A 13065-nucleotide genomic window follows, 5' to 3' on the forward strand; every position below is an offset into this window, starting at 1 on the left:
GCGAGAGACAGCCTATTTCAATAGTGTATGCATAATGCTGTGGTCTGGGTTCCATTGAATTGCTTAAAAAACCTCAAAACTGCGTTTAGGAATATTGAAGTCGTATTATAACCGAGCTGATTAATTATTCGTTAGATTAAGCATTCGTTAATTGCACTGAGCATATAGATAATGACTTAAATGCCTCTCTGCCCGTAGCGAATACCCTGCATGCAATGTTATCATTAAAGCGTCATCTTTATTGCTCGCAGTTGCTTGATAACACGAGTGCTTTCCAAATCCTTATCTGTTCATTTTCGAAGAGAAAAATCTTGGGTTGTTGAATAAAACATTCTAAATGACCCGTGGAGAAAACATTCGGGCCAGTCTATCAGACGAAACATCTGGTAATGGAATAAACAAAACATTGTGACTATAAACAACATATGACTGAATAAATCAAGCTCAATGTATATGTAGCAAATTTTTAATTTAGGATTAAAATCGTGTTCAGAAGGCTAATAATAATAGCTACATAAAGCTCTTGAAAAATGTTGGTTTACTACAGCTTTTGAGGCACTTCAATTCTCTAAGGGACTGAAAATTATACTACAGCACAATTCCTTATGGAACATCTGCAATCTAATTTTGCCAAGGATCACATAAGGATCACACATGGCATCCCACAGTGGTCTTCACAGGCTATCTACTTATTACTTAAAACCATTAGTCACAACAACATCTTTTTTTTCCCATCCATTTAACTTATCACAATAATTTCTACTCGATTTTATGACTTTTCGAAGTTGATTTTATTCGTCTGTAATTAAAATTGAATTTGACTTATTTAGTGATTGCACACATACTGACATGCCACTGATTTATTATTGGCTCTTTTTTTCAAACACTAATGGAACTCTGCTTGGATCTGACGTCAACTACAGCCCATTAACTAACTGAATGTTAATTAAGGCCAAAAGAGGGCGCCGGATGACTTTTTAACTGAATAAATTAAATTAAACTACAATGTTGGATGAATGTCTATAATTATAAAAAAAATAAAAAATAAAAAATAAATCTCCAAGAAACATCTTTGTAGTCTTCAGTTTGAATGTATTTATTATTTTTAGATATTCTTTGTGTCTACTTTTGAATGACGGTCCTGTTAAAGACTATGTTTTGCGTTTGCTTCACATAAAATGATTTAAATTAGATTATATGTACAACATCCCACCAGTAGACTAATAAAAACACTTGGACATTGACAAACTTGAAACGAAAACGAGGAATTGCTCAATGTAGAGGAAAACTTTCTAGTGTACAGTAGGTTACATTAAATTAACAGGCTATATATTAGATAGCACATAATGTGGTTATAAAATATATAATGTTGCATATTTTATTGTTACATAGATGAGTATGTGAATTTTCCTAACCGAACAAAAAATGATTATGAACCATAAAAACGTATATTTATGTCGTCTGGACTACTGAACAAACATTTAGAAGTTTATTGTAAATTGCAAAATGCAAAAATAAGTCTCTGTGGAATTTTTACAACATGTTTGTGTCCCCAAAGTCCTACAACACTTGCGGTCTTCACGCACAGACTTGAAGGAAATACAGACAGTAGCAAGGGTCCGTATACATATCTACAATCATATCAAATAACTATCTCTTTGCTCCTATCCTGAGGGTGGCGCTGAAGCCCTGCTTGCGCTCCGACTCTACACACCAAAAACCAGCGTGGTTTGATCTGGCGCTGGGGCGGGGATGAAAGGTGGTAAATATGGCGGCGGCCTTGGAAGAAGATGAAATCGACAATGATGATTATTATTCTCTGTTAAACGTCCGCAGAGAGGTATGACATGTTGTTATTAACAGAGAAGCTTAATATGAGAAAGTCAGAAGTGAACAGTAAATGCAGGCGCTTCAGGTATAGCGCTTTTAAACAGGATCCAACAGCATGTCGTTAAGCTGTAGCTCAGTCAGCACACCGTGACCCTTACTTAATCATTGTCTTCAAGCAGGAATTTGACTGCATGGCCATTAATAAATCGGATGCATATAATATATACATGCCTTCTGTTTTCTTTAACCTTAAACGAAAAACACTGAGTGAAGACACTATGTAGGTGATTCATTTTGACGTTTCTCAACTGTAAAAGTGAAACTGCTTCCAAAGTGTTGACTTCAATCAAAAAAAAACTATGTAAATAAAATTTAACACATCTTTTAAACGACATTGTTTTGTCTTTGCCAGTTTCTAAGATTATTAGAACGAATAATAATAATTTCTAATATTATTAGAACAATTTACTCGCCCTCATGTTGCTGTATAACTGTATAACTTAATTCTGTGGAGACGTTGTGCAGAATGTTTTGGACAGACAGCCATCTTTTGGCAAACAATGTAATCAAATTGTGACTGACATTTTCATTTTGTCTAATTTAGTGGAACAGAACAAAAAGTTAAACATTTCTGACACTTTAAAGTTTTCACAGAAGCCTTGAGAGGAATTTATTTAGTCTTGGTTACAAATTCGGAACTTGTTTTTATACATTTCTTGAAGCTTTTGGGCTTGATTTTGCACCTTTTTATGTTATGTCCTCCCAAGAACAATTTAGAGTCATTTAGGTTTACGATGAATGATTTCTGTTTAACTTTATATTCAGGCCACACAGGATGAGCTCAAGGCTTCATATCGCCGTCTTTGCATGCTCTACCACCCAGACAAGCACAGAGATCCAGAGCTTAAAAGTCAGGCAGAGCAGCTTTTTAACTTGGTTCACCAGGCATATGAAGGTACGTTGTTTTTGCACTGTTAAAGCCTTTGACAAAGCAAGCCACTTTTGTTGCATTGTTGTTTTTGATTTTACTGTTAAGGAATCATTTTGTTTTTAAAGGGATATTCATCATTTACCATATTTTAAGGACTATAAGTCGCACTTCTTTTCATAGTTTGGCTGGTCCTGCGACGTATAGTCAGGTGCGACTTATGTATCAAAATTAATTTGACATGAACCAAGAGAAATGAACCAAGAGAAAACATTACCGTCTCCAGCCGCGAGAGGGCGCTCTATGCTGCTCAGTGCTCCTGTAGTCTACACTGAGCAGCATAGAGCGCCCTCTTGCGGCTGTAGATGGCAATGTTTTCTCTTGGTTCTTGGTTCTAAATAAATGCGACTTATAGTCCAGTGCAACTTATATATGTTTTTTTTCCTCGTCATGACCTATTTTTGGACTGATGCGACTTACAGTTCGAAAAATACGTTAATCAATCTCATGTTGTTCCAAACCTGTATGCATTTCATGACACATTATGAAAAATGTTGATAACCAAACCAGTTTCCCTCTGACTTCCATTGTTTTCCAAGTCAATGAGAACTGAAACTGTTTAGTTAACAACATTCTTCAGAATATCTTCTTCTGTGTTCCACAGTCATACAGGTTTGGAACATCATTCTGTAAATGGTGACAAACTCATTTTTGGGTGAACTATCTCTTTAACAGACCATTTCTCTGTAGTAAAACACATTTTTCTTTAATTATTGTAATTTGTTCTTTTGCAGTACTAAGTGACCCACAATCTAGAGCAATCTATGACATATATGGGAAGAGAGGGCTGGATGTGGAAGGATGGGAGGTAATTAGCTATTCAGAAGACTAAAAAAATGCGTCAGCATTCGTTTCATACTTCAATAACATTTCAAGCAAATCATTTGCCAAGTGGGCATTTGTGTCATCTTTTTTGTGCTCACTACAATAATGATTTCTAGATAGTGGAGAGGAAAAGAACACCAGCAGAGATCCGTGAAGAGTATGAGCGACTTCAAAGAGAGAGAGAGGAGAGAAGACTACAGCAAAGGACCAACCCTAAGGTTTGAACTAATGCCCCCAAAGCAGCAGCCGCTGTCATCATTAATACAAGTATCGCTGATTGTTCTGTGTCTCACTCAGGGGACGATAAGCGTGGGTATTGATGCAACGGATCTCTTTGATCACTATGAGGAAGATTATGAAGAGATCTCTGGTGGTGGTGGTGGCGGTGGCCTACCGCACATTGAGATAAACAGGATGCACATATCACAGTCAATAGAGGTATAGTCCTTACATCATGTTTTTTTCTGACCTCATAGATACAGTACTGTTCAGAAGTTTGGGTCAGTAAGGTTTTTGTGTTTCTTTTGAAAAGCAAATACTTTTATTCAGAAAGGATGCATTGAATTAAAAGCAATACAGATGTGTACAGATTTTTTTTTCTTCTTTTTTTCGGACAAGTAACTTTTTTACTCCGAAAAAGTAAATTGTTGAAGCTCATATCAAAGTTTAATGTCTAGCCCTGAAACTAGATATTTCCTTTCTTTTAAAAGATTTTTATTTATTGTGGAAGCACACTTATATGTCATTGGCCCTGATCTTAATACACTTGTGAGGCTTATATACTGTTCATCTCTGCTCTCATAGGCCCCTTTGACAACATCAGACACCGCCATTCTTTCCGGCTCTCTCTCCACACACAATGGAAATGGGGGAGGAAACATAAACTTGGCCTTGCGGCGAGTCACCTCGGCTAAGGGCTGGGGAGAAGTAAGTGCTTTCCGTTAATGCTTTACATAATAGTGGACTAGATTATCATTTTTGCTGAGCTTCCAATCAAACATGATTCATGCATGTTTAATACAGGTTGAGTTTGGGGCAGGAGACACACATGGACCTCTCTTCGGGTTAAAAATTTTCCGTAACTTAACTTCACGCTGGTGAGTACAGCACATCTGTTTTAAGAAGATTGAGCAGATTGTATATTGAAGATCTATTTGTATTTTTTTAGCTTCACAACAGCTCATTGTGGCATGCAGTTTTCATCCCGCGGCATACGGCCGGGGCTCACTACTATGCTTGCACGCCACCTGGACAAAAACACTATGGGTTATTTACAGTGGCGCTGGGGAACTCAGTCTTCCATGAACAGCAGCATCGTCAGGGACACCAAAAGCAGCCATTTCACCTTTGCTGTGCAGGTCATTTGCTTGTTATGCACAGCATCACCTAATCTTTATTCCAATGTTTTTTTCCTCAACCACTGTTAATGATCTTTTATTATTTGCCAAAGTTGGGAATTCCACACACATTTATCATGATGAGCTACCAGTACAAATTCCAGGATGATGACCAGACCAAGATCAAGGGCTCTGTCAAGTATGTATCGCTGGATTCTGTCTTTGTCTTTTTGTGCTTTGAATATAGATGGCTTGTAGTTGTATTTTTATATAGCTACGTTTGCACTTTAAAAAAAAAAAAAGATGGTTAGTTTAAACAGGTAGTTCATGAATTTGGTTAGTTAAAACAGGTTGTTCAAAAAAAAAAGGTACTGATAGACTTTATCAGCCAATATTAGCTTTCAGTATTATTATGCACATTTTTTGTTGATAGTTGTTTTTGTTTTTTACATTGTTTCATTACTTTTGCTTTGTTTGAAGAGTTCTACCTAATCAAATTCTTTATGATTGTTATACTTTATAAATTGTTTTGCTTATCAAGCACCCTATTTGGCACAGATTTTATCTTGACTATTTGCATGTGTTAACAATAAAAACAAGGTTAGTATCAAGTTTGGATTAAATCAGATATGTACCCTGTGTGACCTTTAAATGGTTGTATATTGAAAACCATATGTAGGTGCATTTAAAAAAATTAGAATATCATGGAAAAGGTCTTTATTTTTGTTTTTTTAATTAAAAAGAGCAAACTTTCTTATATTGTAGATTCATTGCACACAAACTGAAATATTTCAAGAGTTTTTTTTGTTGTTGTTTTAATTCTGATGGTTATGACTTGCAGCTTAGGAAAGTTAAAAGTTCGGTATCTCAAAAAATTTGAATTCTATTTTGAGCTTGAATAGTTTGAGTAATTTGTAAATAATGGGTACCTCTTGGGATAGTTTAGAACATGCAACCACAATTCTGGGAACGATTACTGACTTGACAGTTGTCCAGAAGATGATCATCAACACCGTCCACAAGGAGGGTAAGCCACAGAAGGTCATTGTTGAAAGGGCTGCATGTTCACACAGTGCTGTATCAAAATATATTCATATAAAGTTGACTGGAAGGAAAAAGTGTCGTAGGAAAAGGTGCACAAGCAACAGGTATGGCCACAGCCTTGGGAAGATTTTCAGGAAAAGCCAATTCAAGAACTTGGGAGAGATTCACAAGGAGTGGAATGAAGCTGGAGTCACATATCAAGAGTCACCATGCTCAGGAAAAGAGCTACCAAGCCACTTCTGAAACAGAAACATTGTCAACTGGACTAAGGAGAAAAAGTACTGGACTGTTGCTCAGTGGTCCACAGTCCTCTTTTCAGATGAAAGTAAATTTAGCATTTCATTTGGAAATCAAGGTCTTTAGCACCAGCAGGACTTTAGCACCTGCCCACAGTGCCAAAACCACTTCCAAGTGGTTTGATGACCATGATATTCCTGTGCTTGATTGGCCAGCCAACTCACCTGACCTGAACCTCACAGAGAATCTATGGGGTATTGTGAAGAGGAAGATAAGTAACATCTGACAAACAATACAGAGGAGCTGAAGGCCGCTATCAAAGCAACCTGGGCTTCAATGACGCCTCAGCAGTGCCACAGGCTGATCGCCTCCATGCCACGCCACACTGAAGCAATAATTCATAAAAAAAGGAGCCCCAACCAAGTATTGAGTGCATAATTAAACCTGCTTTGGAGAACTTGAACATTTCTGTTTTGTAAAACTTTTTTTGATTGATCTTTGAGAAAAAATTAAACATTTTGAAATACTGATTTTTTTTTAATTTCATAACCATCAGTATTAAAACTCTTAAATATTTCATTTCTTGACATTTCAGTTTGATGGCAATGAATCTAGAATATGAGAAAGTTAGCTTTTTTTAATTCAATTACAAAATAATTGAATTAGGTTAGCCCTATTTGATACATTTGATAATAAAATGCTATACAGCAAACACTCTGCAGTATTGCTGTGGACTCCCTAGCTGGTCTATTGAATGTAAAGAAACAGGAAATCAGTGTATTTGTCCTTGCAGTATAAATGCAGCATCTGTCTGATACGCTAAATTCTGTGTTCATGTGACCAGCAGTCTATTTGTGGCTGATCACTACAACTGTCTTAATAATTCTCATTTTCTGTTTCTAGCCTGTAAAAAAATAACCGCACTTGTGTTGCAGGTCAGGGTTTTTCGGTACGGTGGTTGAATATGGTGCTGAAACTAAGATCATTCGACACAGTGTCCTGGGCGCTACTGTCAGTGTCGGAGTACCTCAAGGCGTCTCTCTCAAGATCAAGTAAAATGCTTTTGATCATTTCGAAGCTATATTCCAATAGCAGTTTTTCAGTAGCTCTGAAATGAGGATATTTTTGTCTATCCCAGGTTGAACCGAGCGAGCCAGACGTACTTGTTCCCCATCCACTTAACAGACCAGCTTCTACCCAGCGCCGTTTTTTATGCCACTGTCGGACCCCTTGTGTTCTACTTGGCCATCCAGCGGCTAGTTATCAGACCTTACCTTCGTGCACAGCAGGAACAGTAAGCCTTTTAAGCTGATTATATGTGCAGAGTCACACTAACATGTTTCATTTTGTTGTCTTTTCCTGGCCAGTTGACTTTTCAGTATTCTTCTCCAACCCTTTTCCCCTGTAAGTCTGGAAAGTAATGGTAAATTAAAAGTGAACCTTTGGTCTTTTGTTTAGGGAGCTTGAGAAGCAGCGGGAGAGTTCGGCATCAGACATTGCCAAAAAGAAGCAAGAGGCAGAAGCAGCTGTGAGTTCATAATGTCTAAATACACTGCAAATAATTTATAATGCATGACCGTTTAAAGTGGTCATAACTTTCACAGAAGGCTCTTTGTGTTTGGAGAAACAATGAGTTAGCATCAGGCTATCGTTCCTGTCTGCACATCAGTCGCTGTGTCAGGGTGATAAATGTGTGCCTTCACTATGTGCATATACAAGCAGTCTTATTTGAAATCACTCTTTTCCCAAGGTTCTGCTGATGCAAGAGTCTGTGCGTAGAATTATCGAAGCAGAGGAGTCCAAAATGGGTATGACCTCATAACACCCGATAGCATTGGACGTGATCAAACTTTGATTTGAACTTTCTGCCAAGTGAGGATTGGTGACTTAAACTCCTTGTGTACCAGGTCTGATCATCCTCAATGCCTGGTATGGCAAGTTTGTGACAGACAACAGCCGGAAACATGAAAGGGCAAGGGTCATTGATGTGACGGTGCCTCTACAGTGCTTGGTGAAGGACTCCAAGCTCGTTCTCACAGAAGCCTCTAAGGTAAAGCACTGTTATGCTTGCTTTGTTATAGGCTTTGGTCAAGAAGACAAATAAAGGATAAAAAGTGAGTAAAAAATGTGAAGTGACGTCAAGTATGGTGTCTGAATTTGTGCTCTGCATTTAACCCATTCAAGTACACACACAATGTAAACATAACCGAAGAAGTGGGTAGCCCGGGGAGTAGTTCAAGGTTCTGACCTCAGTAGTGGTATTGAGGGTGGAAGAGAGATATTCACTCCCCCCACCTACAATCCCTGATGGAACCAAGACTCAAACCCACGACCTTCGGGTTACAAGTCCTACTCTATCTATTAGGCCACGACTGCCCTGGATGAGAGAGAGAGTGTTATTTCTCAGAACAGAAGGTTTTATCTAGTTTTCTGAAATGTTTTGTTTGTGCTTTCTAAAGCTTGATCTTGCTTCTGAAATATTCAATGTAGTTTTGCATCCCTGTACTGAAAAAAAAGGGAAAAGAAACCGCAAAGCAAGTTAAAAATTTAAACAGTAATAAATAGACACACAAGAGTTCAAAGATTTTCAGGTCAGTGTGATTTTTATATTTTTTAACTATATACTTTCAGCAAAGATGCTTTCAATTCTTTAAAAATGACAGTAAGGACAGTTATGTCACAAAATGAAATAAAATTCCATTTGTTCATTAACGTGGTAACAGCTTCCACAAATATATTAACCTGAACAACTGTTTTTAGCATTATAGACTTAATAAGAATGGTTTTGAATGGTAATGTAAGTTTCCTGGAAGTTTTCTTAATATTCCAATAAATGCTAAAATTTAAAAAAAATTATGTAGTTTTAAAAAGTAGCTTAATTTATTTTATTTTTTTCCTCAAATGCCCTAATGTTGCATGAAATGTTTAACAAATAAAAATATACAATAAACCGAGCCTTGAGAAATCAGAACTGATTCACCCCTAATGTTAAATGCTGTAGTGGGTATTAAGTGATTGTTTTTGCATGCATGTCCTCAGGCTGGGTTACCGGGCTTCTACGACCCCTGTGTAGGTGAGGAGAAGAGTCTGAAGGTACTGTATCAGTTCAGAGGTGTGATGCACCAAGTTCTGTGTGGTGACACAGAAGCACTCAGGATACCAAAACAATGTGAGTATGCAAACCAGACAAAACAATCTGCAGTTGTTTTAGAGCATTCATTTAAATTCGTAATATCCTCACTTTGATGACAAATGCTTAAGTGTGCTTACTAGCAGTAAAGATGAATGCTATTCCCAATTGTAATTTAAAATCTTATGTTCTTTTGTCTTTCCTCTCCTTTGTAGCCCACAGGATTGATAATGACAGTTAGGAACATGTATCTCTGGAGTTGAAAGGGACAGTTTGGACTGGTGTAGACTGAGACACAGATGTTCTGGAGTAGTGCCCTGGAAACACTCTGTGCCCTTAAAAGTCTTCATATACCTATTTATCCTTTATTTTGTTGCTGTTTTAAATATTATTCTACATGATCTGTTTTTGGATTAGAACATTTAATTGGAGCATTTAATTCACTGGATTCCCATGAATAAATATGTCCTTAGCCAGAAAAAAAGCTTAAACTATAGATATATATGTGTGTTGGTAGGCCCCCCTCCTCAGATATGGAGCCACAACAGTGCATGTAATCAGCACTCAGCAGAGAGAGCTATTTTACCCTCATTACATCACACAGAAACATTGCTGCTTGATCCGACTCACTGAATCCCACGGGAGCTGGTGTACCCCAGCTGTCAGCCTTCTTTCTATATCTGACTTTTTGTACCACCAGCTTCCAAATAAATGATCTTGCAATTGTTTAGGAGGCAAAGCATGTTCTTAGTGAAACCCTGGCTGCTGAATCATTTGCATTAATTTTCTCTTTCATCCCTTCCCTCGAGTCTAATATTTGGAGGCCCACCTCTCGTACTTCACTTCTGCCAGCAGTGTCATAGGAATTGAAGGGGCCAATGCACAAAATATGCCGGTATTGTGAACTGTGTACTAAATTTCATGTAGGGCTAGTCTCCCACCTTGTGTCCAAAGACTTGAATAGCAGTGGATAAAGGGACGAGTGGAACGTCCTCTCTATTTTAGACACGATCTCCCTTAATCCCTGCATTTTAGTGCCATAATTCATACAGGGAAGATTTAAACCCCCATTACAGTCTTTGGGTTATTAACATTTTTGTTGCCTTTTTGGTATTTGGGATCTTTATGCAAGAAAACTAATTTGTCTTGATAAATGACTGATCTTTTATTTGAAAGACTGACTGTATGGAATGTCTTTTCCTGTTTCCTTTTTGAGTAGTATAATTTATATGAATTGTGTCCATTCTGCACACTTGCCATTTGAATGATGTTAAAAAAGACAATCTATAATTGTTGGCTGGAGTACAAAAGGTGTTTGTTATACTTTACCTAATGGCCTAACACTTGCAGCAAGTATAGACTGTCATTTTTAAAATAAAGGAACAAATGGAAATGTATTTTGGGTTTAAATGGTGTACATCATTTTTATATAAAAAAAAATAGGAGTAAACTTAGATAATCTTAACACTTTACAATAAGGTTTAGTTTAACAGCAGTTAACTAGTTCGTTTTCATTTCAACATTCACTAATACGTTATTCAAATCTGAAGTTTTAACTGGTAATATTTGATGGACCTGAGCTACTAGCATTTAACCTTTATATTTTTATTAACTAATGTTAACAAAGATTAATGAAAGGGACCTTACTGTAAAATGTTACCATTTATTATATAAATGTTCTCCTAAAAATTATTTCACACAAGTCAAAAGCACAGTCATAAAAGTTTAATTGGACAAAAACTTGTCACTTTTGCCGCTTTTCAAGAAATACATTTGTTGAACACTTTTTCTATGACCAAAAGTTCAGGCTGCTGTAAAGTTCACAGATGTTTGTGCAACCTGAGGTCTTCATTATTGCTTGACTAGGTTTTGAAGCAACGTACCCATTGATAGCTGTGAATATCTTTGGCGATACATATATCTATGTCTGAGCTGTCTGCGCAAAGTCAGAAGTTCTCTTTGAGCATCTTGCAGTTTGAGTTTCATTCTTTTTATCAATCTGCATTTGGTCTGCAATTTTTTCTTTAGCCAGCTGTTAGTATCTAAAACATTGAACAAACGGGCTTTAGTCGTACATGGGTCCAAAAGAGAATAGGTGTGGTCTTTGTCAGCTAAATCCTGTTTTAAAAAAAAAAGGGTTTAATCCATAGCTAGTAATATACATACACAGGAACATAAGAGTAGGCTGTGATATAAAAGATTCACCTTTGTGGCTTGACAGTAAGCCTCTTCGTTGCTGTGAGAGTGTTGAGCATCCTCATGCATCTCCTCAGTTTGAGGATCCTCAGTGAAAGGAGGCGTCCTTTCAGGTGGAGTGTCATCCCATTTATCAGCAGCAGATTTTAATGCTCTCTTCAGCCTCTTCCTACAATTATTTTGCTGACGGCAGAAAGATGACAACGAGACTAAGATGAAAAACACATTTTTTATTCAAATGTATCTATACTGTGACCTTGCTTACCTTTGTATCCTGAGATGGGACTGTGAAAAGTGTTGGCACTGCGTTCCACAATAGATTTTTACGATTGCCCAAACCACTGAAACAATCTGGAGTGAAATGCAGTGAACAGATAACCATGTGCTTCCTTGGCTGAAAGTCGTCACGCCCAATGTTCTCTAACCATTGTTTCAGAACCGATGGTTTACTGAAAGGGAACCTGACAAGGACAAATGTCTGCCAAAATGTTATCAGGATATGTTTAATCATTTTATAAGTAAGCTGTCCATCATTACCTACCTGTGGAACGTGATTTCGGGATTTTTGTTATTGTACCTATTTGTGCAATTATATGCAGAACAACTTTTCGGCATCTTTGCCCCGAACAAAAATGGCGCTTATGAAAGCCCCGCAGTGTCTCAAAATTATTAAAACCTATAACATGAACATGGTCTTTGCTGTATTATTTGATAGGTTCGTTATATTACAAACAATAAAACTTAGATAACTCCGAGATAACATTTTCTTATTCACAAAAAAAAACAATCCTTAAAACGAACTATATTCAGCTATATAGTTACGTTTTCCGGTGATTCGCCTCCAAGCTTTTCAAAATAAAAGTCCTGAGGTCGTATAGGAAGGTGCAGCTCAGACAAACACTAGGCACTAATAAAAGTAATACATACAAGAGGGACTTTGTTTGGTAACTCATTCAAGCAAGATTGCTTTCCCCATTTAATACTTCTGATAATATATATATATATATATATATATATATATATATATATATATGATATGACAACTTATAAATAAAAGATTGGACTTTGTGAACATTTTACATAACTGCTTAATAGAATTACGGTTTTAAAGTCCCACCCAAAAGATGATTCTTTGTGAAAACTCCATAAAAGAAAGTATGTAAAAGATGTTAATACAACTGCTATTTAATTACAATGCTTATTCAACTATAGTTAAAACTGGTTAATATTAATTTCGTCTACGGAACCAAGACGTATTGTATTTTAATTTGCATGTAAGAATATTGACTTGCAGTGATTTCTTTTGCATTTAAATTTGTAGTCATTCTGCAGACGCTTTTATAGCTTTATTTCGCTCAATTCTTTGATATGTGTGCGATTGTTTTGTGTAGTAAAAATCCTCAGAGAAACTTTACAAAGCATAAAAAAATGTCTGTGTGTATGTCGTGCTCCCTAATATGAATCACGTTTAATCTCGC

At 36.8% G+C, this 13065-nt stretch overlaps 2 protein-coding genes across 2 annotated transcripts; one reads left to right on the plus strand and one right to left on the minus strand.

Annotated features, from left to right (window-relative positions):
- Positions 1 to 1686: 1686 nt before the first annotated feature.
- dnajc11a (DnaJ (Hsp40) homolog, subfamily C, member 11a) lies at positions 1687 to 10788 on the plus strand. The gene is made up of 16 exons (XM_052594813.1): positions 1687 to 1840; positions 2656 to 2785; positions 3553 to 3626; positions 3760 to 3861; positions 3941 to 4081; positions 4448 to 4570; positions 4667 to 4740; positions 4812 to 5001; positions 5094 to 5179; positions 7197 to 7313; positions 7400 to 7555; positions 7720 to 7789; positions 8012 to 8069; positions 8169 to 8311; positions 9301 to 9430; positions 9607 to 10788. Exons 1-16 carry the CDS (start codon positions 1769 to 1771, stop codon positions 9630 to 9632), a joined length of 1692 nt encoding a protein of 563 aa, XP_052450773.1. The 5' UTR covers positions 1687 to 1768; the 3' UTR covers positions 9633 to 10788.
- A 313-nt stretch (positions 10789 to 11101) lies between these two features.
- On the minus strand, positions 11102 to 12489 carry thap3 (THAP domain containing, apoptosis associated protein 3). Its single transcript, XM_052594815.1, has 4 exons — positions 12129 to 12489; positions 11853 to 12048; positions 11597 to 11770; positions 11102 to 11509 (listed from the first exon to the last, which is right to left on the minus strand). Exons 1-4 carry the CDS (start codon positions 12200 to 12202, stop codon positions 11243 to 11245), a joined length of 711 nt encoding a protein of 236 aa, XP_052450775.1. The 5' UTR covers positions 12203 to 12489; the 3' UTR covers positions 11102 to 11242.
- Positions 12490 to 13065: the final 576 nt, after the last annotated feature.

This window comes from Carassius gibelio, chromosome B23 (assembly GCF_023724105.1).
Source record: "Carassius gibelio isolate Cgi1373 ecotype wild population from Czech Republic chromosome B23, carGib1.2-hapl.c, whole genome shotgun sequence".
Taxonomy (NCBI): domain Eukaryota; kingdom Metazoa; phylum Chordata; class Actinopteri; order Cypriniformes; family Cyprinidae; genus Carassius; species Carassius gibelio.